This window comes from Pholcus phalangioides, unplaced genomic scaffold (assembly GCF_987345545.1).
Source record: "Pholcus phalangioides strain wild (caught in Gottingen) unplaced genomic scaffold, Ppha-v1.0 ptg000015l_1, whole genome shotgun sequence".
In the NCBI taxonomy this organism is placed as follows: domain Eukaryota; kingdom Metazoa; phylum Arthropoda; class Arachnida; order Araneae; family Pholcidae; genus Pholcus; species Pholcus phalangioides.
The window spans coordinates 65737148-65756665 of record NW_028301608.1 but is presented as its reverse complement, the minus strand read 5'-3'; the positions used below and the strand labels follow the sequence as shown (position 1 = coordinate 65756665).

Below are 19518 nucleotides of genomic sequence, written 5' to 3'. Positions count from 1 at the left end.
TATTTGAAGATCACTAGAGTGGCTCTGTAGGGGACTCAATAGGGAGAATGTTAGTTCAGGTGCCCACAAACTAGCAAAAAGTTTTACTCGTTTTTCGCGCACCGAGTAAGACGCCACTAAGAATATTTCATATTTTTTATAAAGGGTGGTTGATGACGTAAGAATCATCCACCCCCCCCCCCCTCCACGTCATCAAGTCAGCAAATCGAAAATCCCCCATCCATGCTGACGTAATACTTGAATGACCCCTAACATAAAGATACCCGAAAGTTATTTTCTGAAGCTAAAAAAAGTGGGTTCAGCTATAGCGGCTGATCGGCTCGTCCTCCCCCCCCCCCCCACTGTAAAACCAGACGTGGCTCGGGCTGTCACTTTTAAAAGCTGGTTTTCTATGCTGCGCGCAACGTGAATCACCCAGCGCGACACGCGTCTATTCATCAATATGAAAAGCAGTACGACTGTTTTCCTACAGAGCGTAATACGGCTCACGACAGCGCTTTACGTCGGGCGTGATTGGCAGACTGCTTCTGGAGGAGTTAAGCATCGTGTGCCGCGCGTTTCAGCGATCTTCCCTTCATTTTCATGTTGTGTATCTTCCCTTTAAACCGGAGCATGCAGCCGATAGAGTATATGACGTCAGGGTCATATACTATATAGCCGTCCTGAGCTGATGCGCCACGCTTGGAAAACGCAAATGCGTAACGTCATTATGTAACTCATTTCTTTTCAGCAGCGAGTTGTAATGTGAATAAAACACGTAAAAAAAAACTGCGGAAAGCAATGACATTTCGCGGTTTCTCGGAATTTTCGTAGTGAGATATTGGCTGTAAGCAAATGGGAAGGAGGGATAAAATAGGAATAGTAGGACAGAATTGCAGTGAAAAAAAAGACGATTGCGGCGAAAGTAGGAGAATAGTAGGAAAAATAGGAAAGCTGCGAGGTCTGCACTCAGTATACTGCGTAATACAGGAGGTTCGAGACATCGTTTCACCGCATTTAGTAAAAACTTTCTCACCACTGGGCATGGGGGAATTTTCGGCTACTGGTTCAGCGGAGTGATGTCGTTCTACGGACCATCGATTTCCAATGCTGACCAATTTGCGACATATTCAGGAAAACACGTCAAAACTAGCGATTCGGTAAAAAATCGTATTTTTAGAAGCAAAAGCGTATAATCGTATTAATTTACTAAATACGACAAAATCGTAACGGTTGGCAGGTATGCACAACCATTGGATGTTCCAATCCCATCCCCTGCTTTCACATTTCCTATTACAAAGGGAGAGAGCGTTTTTTTTCTCTTTTCTTCCTCTTTATATTCGGGGGAAGCTTCCTCTTATTTTTCTAGGCAATGCTTGCTATTCATCACCATGGGGAATGCCTATTCTAAGAAAGATCATCCCTTCAGAGAAAAAAAAAAAGAAAAAGACTTTTTCAGGTGTGGCTGCAAAAAGTAAGGGCCCTTCCAGAAGGAAATGAAAAGTTAGGAGTATTTAAGGAGTTTGTAAGGATGTGCGAACCCTGTTAGAGACAGTTTTGATGCTGGTAGATACACCAATATATGATAAATGTGGAAAATTTTAGGTTGCCCCTCAGACTCAAATTTACCAGCGAGATACAAAATCTTGGCACCAGTACCAATATTGGTCACCTGGTGCCTGTCAAGTGAAATCTGAGTGGGGTAGATCTCCTAAAGGCAAATCTAATGACACTGCATGTGTATTAAAATTTCTTCTGTTCTGGGCATCAGACTAACATCACTTATTCAAAACAGAAATGTTTTATGAGATATCTCGCAAACAAATAGTTGCCAATAGTATTATCTGATAGATATTGCAGAGACAAATCCAATGATATATTCTTACTGTCATTTAAATCAATAAATATCAAGTTGTGGACTAATTTTTAAAAATACTATCAGCATTTTAGAGCCAGTTTTATTTACAAAAGCCAAGCATAAAAAGGAACCGTTCAATAGATCGCTATACATATATGTTATTAATCTGGCGATTAGATGTGTAATCACTACCATTTAGGTGAAGTTCATGATAAAATTTATTGTATTTACCAGCAATTATCTGTAATCTCTAGCTTGTATTGATAAATTTGATAAATCATCAATTAATAACTTAAATTCACCGCACTTTATGTTCAAGCTTCAGTGTAGTATGGTAAATTTTATTGGTAATGTCTGATGTGTTCGCACATGTTGATACATGTGAAGTCAGCATTGTAAGACAGATATATTTCTTTAAATGTTTCTAACTTCTTTATCCTTATTTTAATTTTTATGGTAAATTAAGAGTAGTGCACCCATCACATATGGGACAAACTGATAGATGGTTGAATTTAAGTGATATTTCTGCATGACTTGTCCACATTTATCAAACTTTAAACCAACCTCAATGGAAAATTATTCATAATAGCCGTGAGATATAAATGTAATGAAAGAAATCAAAACTTACAGATGATTACAATTATACATTGTTATCTGTATGCGGTAAAAGATATAGGCTAAAGGTAGTAAAATTTATATTCACTTTACTGAGATGATTTGCAATTATGTATGACAACTGCTGATTATGCATATAATCACTGATTCATTACATTTACTAGAACACATATAATAGAGATTGAGTGCAGTGATTTGCCTACTCGCACTGAAAACAATAACATTTAGAACCAATCAAAATGAAGATGCACTCACTCAGCATATATGTAAAATAAATACAGGGTGATTCAGAAAAGATGGGGGAAAAACTTTAAGAGGTGATAATGCAAACCAATACAAACAATTTCCATAAAATAATGCATGGTGTAACATGAATCGCAAACAGGCTAGAACGTTTCTAAATGGTCGCTTCGCAAACGTTAAAACAGCTTTCCTGTTGGAATTTTTCAGGAGAAAAAAACACCATGCATGCAAATGTAATCTGGGGAAGAAAGAAACCGTATGCAAATCTGAATCACAGTGAATAAAAGGCCTTTTTAATTTTTTTCCCTTTGATGAAATTTTTTTTTTTTTTGTGTACTACCACCTCTTAAAGTTTAACCCATCTTTTCTGAATTACCCTGTATAACTATGTCAGAAGAAAGAAAAAAAAAGGGAAGAAAATCATAATCTGTCTCACACACTTTGAGTCAATAATATCAGTGATAAAATTACTTTCTTTTTTCATTTAAGGAATTTAAATATATGCCATCAGCACAAGAGATCACAAAGATCTCTTGGGAATACGTGAAGGAATTATTTTTTATAATCATATAAGATGTTTATACTTACTAGGTGGGATGTATTTGACAGGTTTAGATTTTTTGGGCACTTCCTTTGGTCGAACACCATTTTCCAGACAAACTTTTAACTCATTATTATTTGTAACAATTCGCAATCCTGACACCTGTTCTAAGCAAGTATGAAGAGTCATAAATCCCATTTTTTCGTAGCAAAGTTCTTTACCATACTTTTTTCGGAAAGCTTGCAAGAAGCCCCCGAATCTGATACCATCTTGATAATCATACAAAAGTAGCATTATGTCATTTTTTACGTTGGCTGGAACAATGGGTGGAGCTGATTTTGCAGGTCTTGCAGATGATGACACATATCCTGTAGAAGATGCAGCTTTCATTCTAGGGGGAACAGATCTTCTGGCAGGCACTGAATATAAACTTGCCCCCCTGTGTCTTGGAGCTGTTGCTTTGCTCTGCTTGCTCACCTTTTGCTTTGACACCATTTTTTCTATGTGTTTTGTGGTTTCATCAGCAACTGCTTTGAAAACATAATTCCCCAACTGGTAACTGTATTTTGCTTGTACTACATCGGGTATGCCAGTGAGAAATTCTTCCAGGTTACTATAGCCTAACTGTTGAAAGGGTATCGGTCGACCAACCATCGCTGCATATTCTTTATTGAGTTTATGAAGGTCAAAGCCATTTGGACCTGTCAAGAGGACACTCCTAATCTCACACTTAACATCATCCAACAGCTTCTTGTTTTCAGTCATTATGTCTATCCAAAAGAAAAAAAAAATTAGGTTTTATTGAGTAAACTTTCCAGTTCTTCTAGAAATGATTTTATTTATTAATACAGTATAGTTGGCAGAGGCCTAGACAAGAAAATGCAGAAACAAATACAGGTATTAAATTTGTAATTCTTATTTATTTTAAGATTTTTAATTCCAACTATATTACACAAAGCTTAATCTGATTGGGATTTGATAGTAGTTTTAGATAGGTGTCAAAAAGACCTGTTGGAGACATCTAACTAAATACAGTAAACTCTTGCTAATCTGGCATATATCAGACCAGGGTGTGCTAGATTACCAAAATCAGATTACAAGAAAAAGTCCCTCTAAATAATATAAACTTCTGCGAACAGACATGCAGTGACATGTTTTTCTCTTCTATACATGAAGATAACTTGTCTAAAAATGACAGATTAGCACATGGCCAGATTGAGTAGACTGTGTCACTGAATATTGAGAAATCAACAAAAATATTAAAAGCTCTCCTCCCAATCTTAACCCTTAACTGGCATTATGAAAATTCTGTGCATAACTGGCATCATTTTAACCCCCCAGCAAGTATTAATGCATTTTAAAAATCAACAAAAGAAATTTTCATAAAAGAAATGGGTTTTTTACACTGGGCTTCATTCATCTATCAGTTAATTCACTGAATAACTTCTCAAATTTCTTTATTTTCCCAAAAATAGTCTTTTATTAAGACATTCGAAAGCACTGGAGGGATACATGACTTCTGAAATTTTTTAAATTATACAGGCCTATTAAATTTTTAACACAATTTTCATGATTAAAAAAAAGAACAGATATGATTAAAATATACTAAGAAAATAAAATTCACACATTAAAGTAATATTTACTATATTTTCACAAGCACCAAAATTAATCACATTCTAAATCAGAAATGTACTTGAAAACAACAGCATGGCATGTTGATCGCACAGATCTTGCATACAATTCACTAACACCACTATCCTCATCTTGAATATCCAATGTTTTCCCATTAATTTGAAACCGTTATTGAGAACGGTGGCGATTTTGTTGGAATTTTTCAGGAGAAAAAAACACCATGCATGCAAATGTAATCTGGGGAAGAAAGAAACCGTATGCAAATCTGAATCACAGTGAATAAAAGGCCTTTTGGCGATTTTGTGCATTTTGACCCCACAGAAACTTCGATCAGTCATATAGAGAAGCGGTTCTCAACCTTTTTGACTCGCCAAGTCTTTTTCAGTATATAATTTTTACGACAGAGCCCTGTTTGACTTGAGGAGCCCTTTTTTTTATACATGTTTATGGCAAAACCTTGTAGGCCTCTTTTATTTACTTATCTATCAAATTTGCTGATCCATTTTATTTTCCTCAAGTCACTGCAGAGCCCCCAGGAGGTGCACATGGAGCCCTTGAGGCTCTGCTGAGCACCAGTTTAGAACTGCTGATATAGAGGAAAAAGTAGAATATCATAAATTTGTCAAACACATGTAAAAACTAGATTGAAAGGTACTGTAAATAAGATGGTTCAGATGCATTTCTTTCTCAAGGGGTGTCAAGATGAATGCATAGGGGTCAAAATCACCACACCACACCAGTTAAGGGTTAACATAGTCTTCATCAACTTGGAATGTTATAGGAATTCCCTTGAGATGTTGTGGTATTGTCATACTAATTTTTAAAGGCTTACTTGTGTAACAAAATGACCCAAAAACAACCCTGATGACTTATTTCCAAATAAGCCTTCTATAGACTTCAGAGATATTGATGAATAAAACCAAAAACTTATCAAGTCAGATACAAGATCCAATAAACAGTGGAGTACACCGTCCTCCTTGCAGGATTGAAAAGTATAGTGATTGTAAAACAAGAGCGACCGAAGCAGAAAAAGAAAATCGACAAAGGAAATGCTGATTTCAAGAGGTAAAAAAATTCAAAAGCGATTCAGCCTTTTTTTCTAGACAGGCTACTCTTCGAAATCAGTGCATGTTGAGCAATAGTGTGTTTTAGCCTATTTAATTTTTCAGCAATGCTAACAATACAATCGACAGCTTTTCTTTTTAGCAAGAATCGGAAATTTCCTTTATTTAGAAACCAAATATTTTATACTTTCTTGAAGAAATATGATTACACTATCAGTAGTGTGGCCTACCTAAGATTTTCTCAGGGGTATGGATTCTGGTTTTTCTAGGTGGAGGCACTGCACAATAATATTTGCCAGGGGGAAACCATCCCTCCCTTATAAGTGGTTATGCACTACATACACATACAAATGTTTCCTAAAGTGGGTGATAAGTAATAAAGCCCTTTCTGAGGAATGGGGGAGGGTGGCGGAAGCTTATATAAGACTGTTTTAGCAGGAGAGAGGGAAAAAGGTGGTAGTCGCCAAACGGTACACAGCAGGGCCGAACAAATTGCAAAAAAAAAACGAGGTGCCAGAAAAAGTTTTTTTACCCGAAAAAAAAAGGTCTAAAATATTACTTCTTTTGACATTCTCAGGACAGTGACCTTATTTTATGTTGGCAGATTTGCTGCTATAAATTCCAAACACTCTGTGCTGCTCTCAGCCTTCAATTTAATAACGACACAAAAACATTTCTAGGCGCCAATAATTCTGCAGTTGCCATGGCGATTAGGAATTTACCCCCCCCCCCCCCTTAAAAGAAATTTTTCAGCAATGCTAGCAATAATTGCAACTTTTAGCAAGAACTGAAGATTTACTTTATTTACGAACCAAATTCCCAGTATTTTCTCGAAGGTATATGATGACGATATCAGTGCTGTAACCGAGATTTGCTGGGGAGAGGGAATCTTTTTTTTCTCCAGGGAAAGGTTTGGTTTTTGACTACAAAAATGCACCATAATGCCGGATCGGGGGAGGGAAGGATTTCCCCCTCCTTTGCATACACGTATTTTCACTCATAAAGTTTCAAACCAGTGTTTCCAAGGTAGGTGGACAATGATAAGGGCCCCTCCCTCTGTGAAGGGGGGGGGGGCGGCAGAAGCTTAAAATAACGACCAATCCTGTGCCTTATGAGTCAATTCTCTTCCTGCTAAGGAAGAGGAAAGGGATGGCGTTCTTTTTGGAGAGTGGGTGGTGAAACAAGTTCGGAAGAACTGAAAAAAAAAAAATTAAATATTAGATTACACTAAAGAGTCCATAAAAAAAAAAAAAAAAAAAAAAAAATTATATTGAAGTTTTCTCACCTTTGTTCAATTTCTGAGGCCGGAAGTTGATTTCGCAGCGCTACTAAGTTGTTAGTAGTAAAACAACCTTTGAACATGCGAACCAAAACCAATAATATCCCTCACACGTAAACAAAATGCCTCATCCCCGATGTGCCATCCTCAAACATATAACAAAAGAAAAACAAATTTGATTTTACTCAAACCTAAAAATATTTTGGCATTTCAATTATTTTATTCAAAATACAAACTTCTGAGTAGGATTTTGAGACGTGTTGTTTTTGGTTTTTTTTGAGGGAAAGAAGTAGCTAGCTATTGAATAATTCTCAGTGACCTCTACAGAAACACACAGTAACCAGAAAATAGCACTAAATTAATAAAACTGAAATGTTTCCGGAGCAAAAAACTAAATCCAAAATAACCTTCAAAACACGTGCCAACGTCCATAAACACTGACAAACAAACAAATGAGCAGAGAGTACATGGATGCGATGGATACAGAACTTCAAAATGATATAGTTTTAATGACTTCTTTTTTTGAAATTTTAGCATCACAAACCTATTTCTCTAAAATTCATTATAAATGCATATTGTTAATGTATTTCATGTTTATATCTATTTTTATACGGATTTTAACTGGAAAAGTAATTTATTGTTTTTAAGAAAAAAAAAGTACAGGGTGGCGTGTCTGTCGTTTTCGGATATGCTTTAAATCAAAGTCAAAACCGTCCGTAGTACGCGTAATCGCTATGGCCGCTCTCGAAAAAGTCAAGATTCTAGTAGTTGGTGATTCGGGTAAGCTATCATTTATATTGTTATTAGTTGTTGAAATACGTCAGTTTCCGTTACTCGTCGCAATTTCATTTAAATATGAGCATTCAAAGGTATAATTTAATCTTGTATCGACTGGCAGTTTTTTCCAGATAACCATGCAAGTAAACTTGTATCCTTCCCATGAGCGGATGCAGAGGATGGTGATTGCCCTCCTCGAATTTATTACATTGGAGGGCAGAGGTGGGTATTTGCCTCCACTCCCGTCCGAGGAGACTGCATCTGCTTATGCATGGTATTGTGCATCGTTAGTTTGCATCAATGGGATAAATTAAATAAAATGAATACTTAAAGAAAGTGTTATTTTCAGTGATTTTCAATTTCCTTCTGTGTATTATCCGAGAGAATCTGTCAGAGACGAGAAGGGAAAAAAGTTTTTTGATATATGACGTTGGGTATCGTGATAGTCTCGCATCGCGAGGACTAAAGTTCAACCTCACTGGTGGTACAGCGATGATCGGTTCTAGTTGGAGGGTTCTGTGGTTTTCTAACTTCGAAGCATGAATGGGCATTTATCTACTTGTTGTAAAGTCTTGCCCTCAGTGAGCGAAAGACACGATAAAACAGTACAAATATTCAATCGCTTCATTTTATTCACAATTTGAAATAGGTATAGCAGCAACTTAACATGCAACACTAGATGTGCAGGCAGACTGCAAGGTGGACACACACACGCACAATGCAGCACACCTAATTTTTACCTAATTTTTTTTAATGGGATAATCCTAATTAATCAGTCGTCCTCCTGATACATCGCCCTGGATCTGTACCTAAGCTGATAAGAATCAATGATTCTTTTATCAACCTTCATAAATGTTGATAATAGAATGTGTTATTTGTTGTTAGATACTACTAAACATCTTAAAATAACATCATAAGCAAGGTGGTATTAAGATTGTAAAAAAAGATTGCTGTAAGAATCAAAATCATAACAATAAACTTTGAAACATAACATTCTTTGAAATTCTCCATTAGAAGCCAAGTTTTCATGAAAAATATCATTTAGACCTAAAGAATTTTTGTTATTCTTATATTAATTTTTCCCATCTCACAGGAGTTGGTAAGTCATCGCTTGTACATTTGATCTGTCACTTGGAACCTATCAACAATCCATCTTGGACAATAGGCTGCTCTGTAGATGTAAAAGTAATTGCTCATATTTTTATTCTATTTTTAACACTAGAAGGACCAATACCGGTCAGAATGATTGGAGCTTCATTTTCACTATGTACTCCAAATTTTCATAAATTTTATTATGATTAAATGTACATATGAGTGTAGGTGAGCAATGAAATATGAATTATAAGATTTTTTTGAATAAAATTATACAATAAAATTTTATTTTAAATTCCCAAAAATTCCTTGTAGCATAATCAATAAAAGATACCCATATTCTGAACATTATAACTACAGTTGCATGAGCGCATCATACTTTTTACATTTTTCAATATGGGATATACATATGGGATGCCCCATATGTATGTTCAAGTTGTTATGTGCATGTACCAACTTTATTCTCCTAATTTCATGTCCAGTGACTAACATGGTTGGAATGACAAGTTGTTATGTGCATGTACCAACTTTATTCACCTAATTTCATGTCCAGTGACTGACATACTATGATCATCTTTCACTTCAGTGCTTATTTTACTATAACTTACTGTTTAAAGTCAATTTTCACAATGGCTGAACAAATCATGCTAAGAAAATCATTTATATTAGTGAAAAATGTTATTGAGTCCATAAAGTCACGCAATTCAATTCGAATTGTTTGATCTGTGCCTAAATGGTATTGAGAAAATTAAATTCTGTGACAAAAAAAAAACCCCATTTTAGAGCAGCTCAAACTGTGCTCATGAAGCGGCAGCCTGACAAAGGTTTTCTGTAGAAATTCTTTGTTAAACTGCTTTGGGGGGGGGGCACTGATAAGCATTGATTAGGGTAAGGGACATCCCGGTTGGAAAGAGTTTGAGAACCCCCTTTTTAGAGAAATCTGAGCCCAAAAATAAATTTCATAACCAAAATCTGGTTAATTTGCTAATATTAGAACAAAGTTATTTAAAGGACCATTATGATGCAGATGGAGCAGGAATTTTTCACAATGTATTACATAGTTAATCAGGTTGAGTTTATTGAAATAGTTTAGTTGTGGCAAATATTTTATGATGTGATCAAAATAAAAAATTACTTTTCCCGTGATTGATTTGTATTTGTATTTCTTTAATTTTTAGCTGCATGAATTTAAGGAAGGTACACCATCTCAGAGAACCTATTTTGTAGAGTTATGGGATGTTGGAGGCTCCAGCAATCATCGTAATAGTCGTTCTGTATTCTACAGCTCTTTCCATGGTAAGATACCAAATCAAGTGCTGTGAGCTTATATCATTAACCAATAAATCTTTCAGGTTTTTTTTAGTTTTCATCCTCATAAATTGATAAGTGATTTTGCAATTTTTGTGATATTTTTTGTGATTTTTCTGACACCATTCTTTTCTAACCTAAATATCCAAGTGTAGGTGCATATTGCTTGTAAGTTATTTTTCTGTTTTGAGCTAAGGTGACTTATGAAGGATTTGTGTTATTTTTCAAGTCGCAACTTTTAATTTTGATTTCAGGCGTAATACTTGTTCATGATCTGACAAATAGGAAATCACAGCAGAATCTTCGAAAATGGCTTGCTGAAGTTCTTTCCAGAGACATGTTTCCCAAAAAAAATAACAATTGGTGATTAAATTTTGACAATTGTTGTAAATTGTAAATACAGATATACTAAGTTATACTATACAATACTAAAGTTTTGAAGAATTAAAATGTTCAGTAAATCAATTTGATTGTAGATTAATAGCTATCAATTTAAATAATTTTTTCCTCTTCTCAAACTATTGTAGACTATTTCATTAATTTTTAATCATTATGTATAAAATCATACACACATAGCCTATATTTGCTCATTCTGACTAAGGTATTTATTTTCATGATTCACATAGGTATGACTATGATTCCGAGCAATTTGTGGATAACCAGATTCCAATTCTCATAATTGGCACTAAACAAGATCTGATTCATAAAGTTTACACTCCAGGACGAACAAGTCGAACATCATCCCTCTCAGAAGAATGTGGTGCTGATGAAATCTATGTAGTAAGGCTTTTTACAGTTGGACTCGCTTATAATGAACATAGATACAGTGAAACCTGTACGAAACGGAACATCTCAATAGACTGAAATAATATTCTGTTTTAGACAGATTTTCATTTTATAAAGGTGCAAATAAAAGCACTAATCATTGAACAGACTATATTTTGATTCCGTTTAAGACAGGTTTCCATCTCATATAGTGCCCGGCTTAGACAGGTTTCACTATATTATGAATTTATACATATAACAAAGTTTTTCGTGTATCCTGTGAAAATTTTGTATTGCTTATTCATGCTATTTTGATTGCTTATAACAAATACAAATTTCAGAAAAGTATGCATACAAATTTTGATAAATTTTTCAAACATGGAATCGCATGAAATTTCTTTGTAATTTTATCTGTAAATTTACCTTTTTAGCAGTTGATAATGTTTCCTTTCTTTCCTTGGAAGACATTCTAGTAGGGCTGCTTTTGATATTGTGAAATATTATTTTTCTTCTTTTTTTTTACTTTTCTCTTATTTTTCGTGCAGAAAACCTAATTAGGAAGAAATGATTGAGGGGTGATTTATTCCCATGAATCTCTAACCTCCAAACCATCTTAAGTGCACATTTGTCATTCTCACACTAGATTCAGACTGTGGTTGTGGTGGTGGCTTCATCATGTGCAAATTAATTTTGACAACACCCTAGTGCAAAATGCTACTCATTGCTTCAAAAATTGTAGCTATACAGTTGGTTGAAAGCCAAAAATGAAAAATAAAGTGAGGTATCAAAAATAAAATCAGGATTACTCAAAGTTTATTATTATTTCTTTAAATGGTTTTTGAAAAAATGGGATGAAAAAAATTTTCATTGTCTGTGCTCACACTAAAAGGAAAGGCATTACATTTTGCAAGCTTATATTTGGAAAAAATGATTCAAATGCAAAACGTTCAAAGTCCTTAAAAATGTTTAAAAAAAGTAGTAATTATTGTAACATATTTTTTTTAATGTATTTGTTAATTTTTAACCTTTCTTATATAAAATATATTATTTTAATCTATTTATTTTAAGAATGCTCAGATTACTGAAAAATGCAAAATGCTTATCGTGCATGTAAAATGTTTTGTTTTTCTTAAACACATCATTGTTCAAGCAGGTATGAATTTCATGAAGTTTGCATATAATGAACAGTTTCATTGTTTTTTTCCCAATTTCATTGTAAGTGGGCCCAACTGTAGTCCTGTCAATATATGGTTATTTTTTTTATCTTGTCTTGTATTTAGAAAACACGGTGGAAAAAAGTGAATTTAACAGTTAAAGTTCTAATTCTTTTAATTAAATGCTTCTAAATTTATTGTCTCTCCCTAATAAGTCCACTTTTGATGCTTTTTCAGTATCACATGATGCAATGTTGAATCCTGGTATAATGAATTAGATGAGATCAACAATTTTATTCATTAAATCAAGACAATCGCATTGAGTTACAATAGTCATGAATACATAGGCAGACAAAAAAATTGTCATCAGGGTTTTACTTTATGCATGTACATACAAGATCATATAACAGTGTATTATCCCATCTGTTTGCTTTTCCTAAAAAGCAAACATCATTCAGTATGCACACTCATAGTGATTCACTCTCTTGTTTTATGAACCTAAAGCCACTTAAGGCTGCATAAGCTATACAGAATATATGAACTCTTCTGCACATACCCACTTGAATGAAATCATTGAATTTCAACAGACATGTAAAATTTTATGCAGCAGCATCATTCAATATGTTTCATGTCTTTCATTATTTAGAAAATCTTTTTAGATGAAAAAATACCATTAGAGAATTTATTTTGTTTATGTGGTACCTACCCATGTTATTAATATCGATGATCTATATTATGCTTTAGGATTGTCATCAAACTAGATCTCTAGCTCCTGGATCAAGCAATGCCGTTAAATTGAGTCGGTTTTTCGATAAGGTGAACCTTAATCAGCTAATTTTTATTTTAATTAACAAATTTATATGAATTTTTTTTTATTGAAGTGACTACTTATCATATGTACTTGATATCTGAATCATTCCCAAATTTCTTTTTGTGCTTTAAGTTGGATCTCAGAATTTTTATATTTGTTATTTTTATTTATTTTGCATCAAATTTGTATTTCTATAATGTTAAATTGAAATGAATCATTAATTTTCTCCATTACACACAATTACAATGATGCATGTGAAAAAACTGTTAATAGGCTAAGTATCATGAAATTTTTGTTTTCAGTGAGATTAAGGAAACAATTTCATTGTGGGTTTTCTTTATGAAAATTATTATTTATTTTGTTAGTTTTTCTGAGAAATAATTTCTACTCTTACCATAGGTTATAGAGAAAAGTTATCAAGGCTTACGAAATGCACATGTACCTGCAGTGTTGGACAGAAGAAGAACAGCACCACATGCAATCAAAATTATGCATGCTGACTGATATTTTCATGTAATTTTTAAACCAAATTGTATCATCTAAAATTAATGTTTATATCTGGATTTTGAACAGTTTTTTTTTCCTGTTCATAACAGAAAATTTGTAACTTCTTTTATTTTCTTATGAGTTGGAATTTAATTACACTATTTGCATGAAATGTATCATTGTTAAATTATTAAATAACTTTACTTTCAGTTTGTTCTACGTCTGTTGCTTTTTATCATTTATTTCTTCATTTTCAAACAGGTTACACATGAATTCTTTTTGCCAGGTTGTTCCAGTTTTTTTATTCAAATAATAGAAAACTAATCAGAAATTTGCAGTAAGTGCAGATATTATGTGAGGAAATATTCAATACATGAATTTCAGGATTTTTTCTTGCTGTCATTTCATTTTTTATTGATATCCACATCTCAAGTATTCCGTGATCAATATGGGTAATGCTTAAAATCATTAGTGGATTGATCCAAGAAGACAATCTTTCTTTTGTAAAAAAATGTTGGCTATGTATTGCTTATGTCTTTGAATCTTGTTGCTCCTTAGCATATGGTGAATTCATTTTCCTCTTATTGTGTCCTTTCACTGCAACCTCTTTCTGAACCTTTTCCTCTTGTGCCTTGTCTGTTTTTGCATTTGATTGATGACCGAACTCCTGAAATTATACCATTATTTAAAAATTTATGATAATTTATAATTCCAAAATGTAAAAATACACCATTCTTCTTAGTTATTTTTTTTATAATTCTCTGCTTAAGCAAAGGAAGAAAATTTTAAAAAAATCGGTGCGAAATATGAATTGGTACTTCAGAATTTTATTGTAGATTCTATAAATTTCTTCTGGTAACAACTCTGTAAATTAATATTACCAATTAGTCAAAAAACTCAGTACACTTAATTATTGGAATTCTTTGTTGCTGTAATATGCATCTGAAAAATTGTTCTTTTTGGCTTCTTAAAAAACTTATGGAAACATTAAATATATGTAATACATTAAAAATGAGTTGAGCTTATCAATGGTCATAAATTTCACTGAAGTCAACTAAAGTAACAATTCAATCAATCTCTATACAGGAAGCTTTTTTACTGGAAATTATGCTACCATATTTGTATCACAATAGAACATATAGCCTAATTAGATGAAAGATTTTGTATAATGATTAAAGATTTTTATTTAAAATTTAAAAACTCAAATATACATGTACATTTATACATAGGTTTGACTTCAAACTTTTATTGAAACCGGTAAAAGCAGAGTAACACAGCTCCACGACAAAAATGAGAAATGAAGCTCTCGTATCATATGATACGCTACCAAACAAGAAGGTATTTTAGTGTACCATTAACATTTCTGGCCGCCTGCTGTAAAAAAAAATGAATGTTAGGGTAATATAAAACAAAATATTTAATACATAAATCTGATGAATATCCATACGGGTATTGTTAAATGAAAACATTGTGTCCTCTTAAAATGAAGGTGGTATGCTTTACTCTTTCCGTTGTTTTTTTATAAATTTCACTGATCCACATCATAATGTGAACAGTGGAAACAACACCAAACCCTTTATAAAATGCCACATCTTTTTCCAGGAACACTTTTTTTCGATTTTATGCAGGTGATAGTGCTTCTCCCCCTCTCCAAAGCTGAAAACAATAGGAACCAAGGAAGAGAAATACTCTTTTTCCTATTATTTATACTTTTGTTTCTCGAACTTCTGCTATCCATTTCATTGTAAAAAAAAGTTATGTTTAAAATACCATCACTCTCCTCCTATTATCAAAATGTGAACAAAGGCTGACTCCACCCACTGGCAACTGATCCGACAGGTTGGGAGAAGGGGTGGAAATTATGGATTTACGTTAAAATAATTCGAAAATTCGGTCACGTTTTGCTTAATGGGCATGTATTGAGTAAAAGGTGGATTAAATTCAATAAAGTTTTTGGTGAAACAAAAAAAGAGCACATTTAGTTTTCGGCTGAAAGTAATTAAATTCATGCTTGATGAAAATTTAGTGCTGCTGTATAATACTACATTGTTTGATTCTATGTCACTGCGGCTAACTACGTTTTCTCTAACTACGTCATTTTCCACTGACCTCTTCGAACCGGACGTCAGCTCTCTGTGAGTGTTTATTTGGACTGCGTACTGGACCTGGATCGGAATAGTGAATAGATGGTTGACGATGTACGTAATCAGCTGAACCTGCATGTAAAAGAGAAAGGTACAAGAGAAGAGGCAAGGCATGAGACAGGGTGAAGGAGGAAAAAAGTAAGTTGAGTAAAAAGAAAGTACAAGAGATGAGTATAGGAAGGTTATGGGAGAAGATAGAAAATAGGTAAAGAATAGAAAATATTTTATTGATGTGTCTTTGATTTCAGAAAGATCTCGGATATCAGAAGGAAAACCTGAAAGTTTCCTGTCGCACAGGGTGTATCACATACTTGTGTCAGTTTGGTCATCTAACATACAGACTATCTATGCCCTTGTTTTACACATACAGGTGATTTGAATGAGTTTATCCTAAATTCTGGGTGATCATTACAGTTTTCTTCTCCACACATGTGGTTTTACCTAACCTATACTATCGAAAAATACGTTCGATTTCTGAAATGAATGACTTTAAAATTCAGTCGAACCCCGATTAATCAGATGGGGGCAAATACTTTTTTTTATTCGTCAAATCACAATTCATAAATGATCACAAATTCACGCAGACTTTAAAGAAACTTTTTAAATTGACAAATTTAACAATTTCTTTAACCTTTTCACTACCACATTATGAAAAAATTAAATAATTATCATAATTTTATGGAAGGCCATTTTAGTTCTAATTAAAAAAATATTCAGCACACAACGATTTAATTAACCTGGTACTTTCATCATCTCTCAGCACTATACGCTTGCAATAAAAATATAAAATACCAATTCAAATATGTTGAATGATATGTAATAATGAATGTTTAATTTATTTTACCACAAGGAAAGCCATAATTTATTTTATAAATTTGTTAGGGAACATTTTGTAAAAGCAGTGTTTTACTGCATTACAAGAGAAGTTGATTCAATAAACACGTTTACAGGGGGGAAGGTAAACATCTAAATTTTATTAATTTATCATATTTAAAAACACTAGTTATCCCAAACCTGTGCTGTCGTAAAGTAATCTGGTAATCGTAAAGTAGTTATACAGCCTTTATACTTCAAATACTGCTCCGATATAACACATCTAACGCCCAACAACGTATGTAAGGGATGTTACAGGGGTGAAAAATTAGTGGTGCTTCAAAGTATCGTCACACAGTAGTGAAAAGGTTCCGTGAGAATATACAGGGTGCGTAGGTAACAGTACTCACGGCACTTTACCGGCTAACCGTTGATCCTACAGGCATACTTTCAATTAGAAAACGTATCCAGTTAACGTGTACTACCAACACCCCCATAGATATCTTATCTATGGGGGGTGTGTCAGTACTCAGATATGACATTTATGTTGCAAGGGGGTTGTGTAGTTATTGAAATAAAAACGAAACCTTTTTATAGGGACACCCTGTGCTCAAAAACCCAATTAGAAAGTTGCCCTGTGTCTCCTGATGCCAAAAAAAGTCTCTAATTCACCAAGATATTCGAATTCAAAAACAGAGGAAAGTTGGGGAAAAAACAGCTTTAAATACGGGTATAAACCGTTTCACCTGCATTTAATGCTTTAATTAAATTAACTAAATCAGTTATATAATTATTAGCTTTATTTTAATAATTTTACAACGCCTTTCAATGTGAATGACATACCTGAGTACACACGTTATTTGGATACTTTTTTAATTGGAAGTATGCCTCTAGGATCAACGGTCCGCCAGTAAAGTAAAACACGCCCTGTTACCTATGCACCCTGTATAGTCTGTACAGGATGTCTCAGCATCAGGTTTAAAAACTTCTAGGAGAGGTAGGGTACACCTAGATGACTCGGAATCGCATAACAATGCATGGTTGGAAATGCTTTCCTGATGCGGTAGGGTACGCAGAAACATCAGAAGTGAAAGGACACGAAATACGTGAACAGGCGTTTCAATAATAAATGCCTATCGAAAAAGTAACAGGTCAAAGGTGTTCAAAGTATCATCCATGAGCTGTAATCCAGGTCTCACATCTCAGGCCCATTGAATTTCGAACATTCTGGAAGATTCCGGGCATGTGTAGGACTTCCCTGCAATGCAACAAGTTCCTCACTGCAGTCAACAGAGGTGTCATACACCAATGTTTTGACATGCCTCCAGTCCGGAAGAAGTAATCAAGGCATGATAGATCCGGTGATCCAGCAGGTCAATGCACAAAACACCCGGAACCACCGTTCCCGTATAACACCTATAATGCGTCATTAAAGCATTTCCGACGTAGCAATGCTATGCGATTCCGAGTCATCTAGGTGTACCCTACCCTTCCTAGAAGTTTGTAAACTTGATGCTGAGACACCCTGTATATGTTATGGTAAGTGTGTGTGATGAATCGGTTATTATGCATACTTATCAATAATCTTGGTAAGTTTGATAAATTTATCACTTTTAATGGCGAATATGCATAATACCCAAACGTAGTTCGTAAATTTGATAAATAGTAAAAAAAATTACCACTTTTTTTAAACAAGATTATGCATAATGTCCAAGTGTCGTTGGTACATTTGATAAATACTTGAAATTTATCGCCTTTATCAGTGATTGTGCATAATACCTTGGGGAATTTTGTAAATTTTGTAATTTCTTGATGAGTCTGAGTATGATGAATATAACGGGACCCGATGCAATCATAAATTTTACGATCGTACCCCGATATAATAATACATTACACGTACGAATCATCGTGTAATGAATATAAATCGTACTATATGTACGATTTACCGTGGTTACCAACGACGCGACGCTTAGGCAATATGCATAATCGGCGGTAAAAGTGATTAATTTAGTGAAATTTACCAAATATTACCAAACTTACCAAAATTTTCGGTGTTTATGCATAATAACAGGATTTATCAGATTTACCGTAACATATATATATTTTACGAATATCGAAAAAAAAACTATGATAATGTATAATTGATATAATTTTTCTTTAACGAAGTTCGATTCCTAGTTCTTCTGCCCCATATGTGCAAAATTCCTTTTTTTAGAGGCTGGAAATGGAACAAACATCGTATCATTTTCAAATTATCTCTAACTTATATTAAACAATTAAAATACTACGAATTAACACTAAAACGAGATAGTTAAAAGTTTAATTGCATACAACTTATTCCTCTGAAAAATGAGAGTTCAAAAGAAAAATTAATAAGTCATAAAATGATTCTTCAACTTTTTTTTGTCAATTTTGTGTTATCGATTTTTGTTTCCTTCCATTTATCATAGATAGCTAACGAAAGACTTACTCGGGCTCTCTGAACGAGCGACGCTCGACCTCCTATTTTCATCTTGTTCCCTCCATGTTATGGACCTCATTTTTCCTTTGGATCCCGTGTGCACGGCGTCGACGCTCAAGCTTTTGGACAGTTGATGCCTCCATAGCTCTGGAAGCGCTGCTACCGACAACTTCGTCTCGTCCGTCGACCTATGGTGTTCGTTCAATGAGTACAACTTGTGAGTTATGTCTTTTCCGACGAGGTTGTATATTATGACGTCCAGGAAGCGATTAGTCTTTAGGAGGGATTCTAAGGATTCCCTGTTCCACGTGATTAAACGACATCTCTCCGTTGCAGTGAGCGTTACCTATCGGAATTCGTGATAAAATAATCGTTGCATGAAAATAAAGAGCTTTATTGCTTACTTTACTAATACTGGCATAAAAATGCTAGAAAATTATAATCCATATCTGTTTTTACACAAATAAAATTTTTACACAAAAATAATTGATAATAA

The 19518-nt window shown here is 34.0% G+C and overlaps 3 protein-coding genes across 4 annotated transcripts in view; 1 reads left to right on the top strand and 2 right to left on the bottom strand.

Moving 5' to 3' along the window:
* Positions 1–7667, bottom strand: part of LOC149076534 (tudor domain-containing protein 5-like) — a 56762-nt gene extending 49095 nt beyond the window's left edge. Inside the window, exons 1-2 of the mRNA XM_089244119.1 lie at positions 7218–7667; positions 3284–4006 (exon numbers count right to left, since the gene is read on the bottom strand). Coding sequence (XP_089100245.1) covers positions 3284–4001 — 718 coding nt within the window. The 5' untranslated portion in view covers positions 4002–4006; positions 7218–7667. The remainder of the gene's footprint in view (positions 1–3283; positions 4007–7217) is intronic.
* Positions 7668–7901: 234 nt separating this feature from the next.
* Positions 7902–13813, top strand: LOC149076533 (rab-like protein 3). The gene is made up of 7 exons (XM_089244118.1): positions 7902–7991; positions 9082–9173; positions 10259–10376; positions 10643–10751; positions 11015–11168; positions 13052–13123; positions 13518–13813. The coding sequence occupies exons 1-7, from the start codon at positions 7946–7948 to the stop codon at positions 13620–13622; spliced, it is 696 nt and encodes a 231-aa protein (XP_089100244.1). The 5' UTR covers positions 7902–7945; the 3' UTR covers positions 13623–13813.
* Positions 12582–19518, bottom strand: part of LOC149076532 (popeye domain-containing protein 1-like) — a 30909-nt gene continuing 23972 nt past the window's right edge. The window contains exons 3-5 of one of the 2 annotated variants that reach the window (XM_089244115.1): positions 19032–19368; positions 15714–15820; positions 13991–14271 (exon numbers count right to left, since the gene is read on the bottom strand). In XM_089244115.1, the coding sequence (XP_089100241.1) occupies positions 14134–14271; positions 15714–15820; positions 19032–19368 (582 nt within the window). In that variant the 3' untranslated portion in view covers positions 13991–14133. Of the gene's footprint in view, positions 14272–15713; positions 15821–19031; positions 19369–19518 lie in introns of both variants that reach the window. The other variant, XM_089244116.1, reaches the window with a different exon arrangement.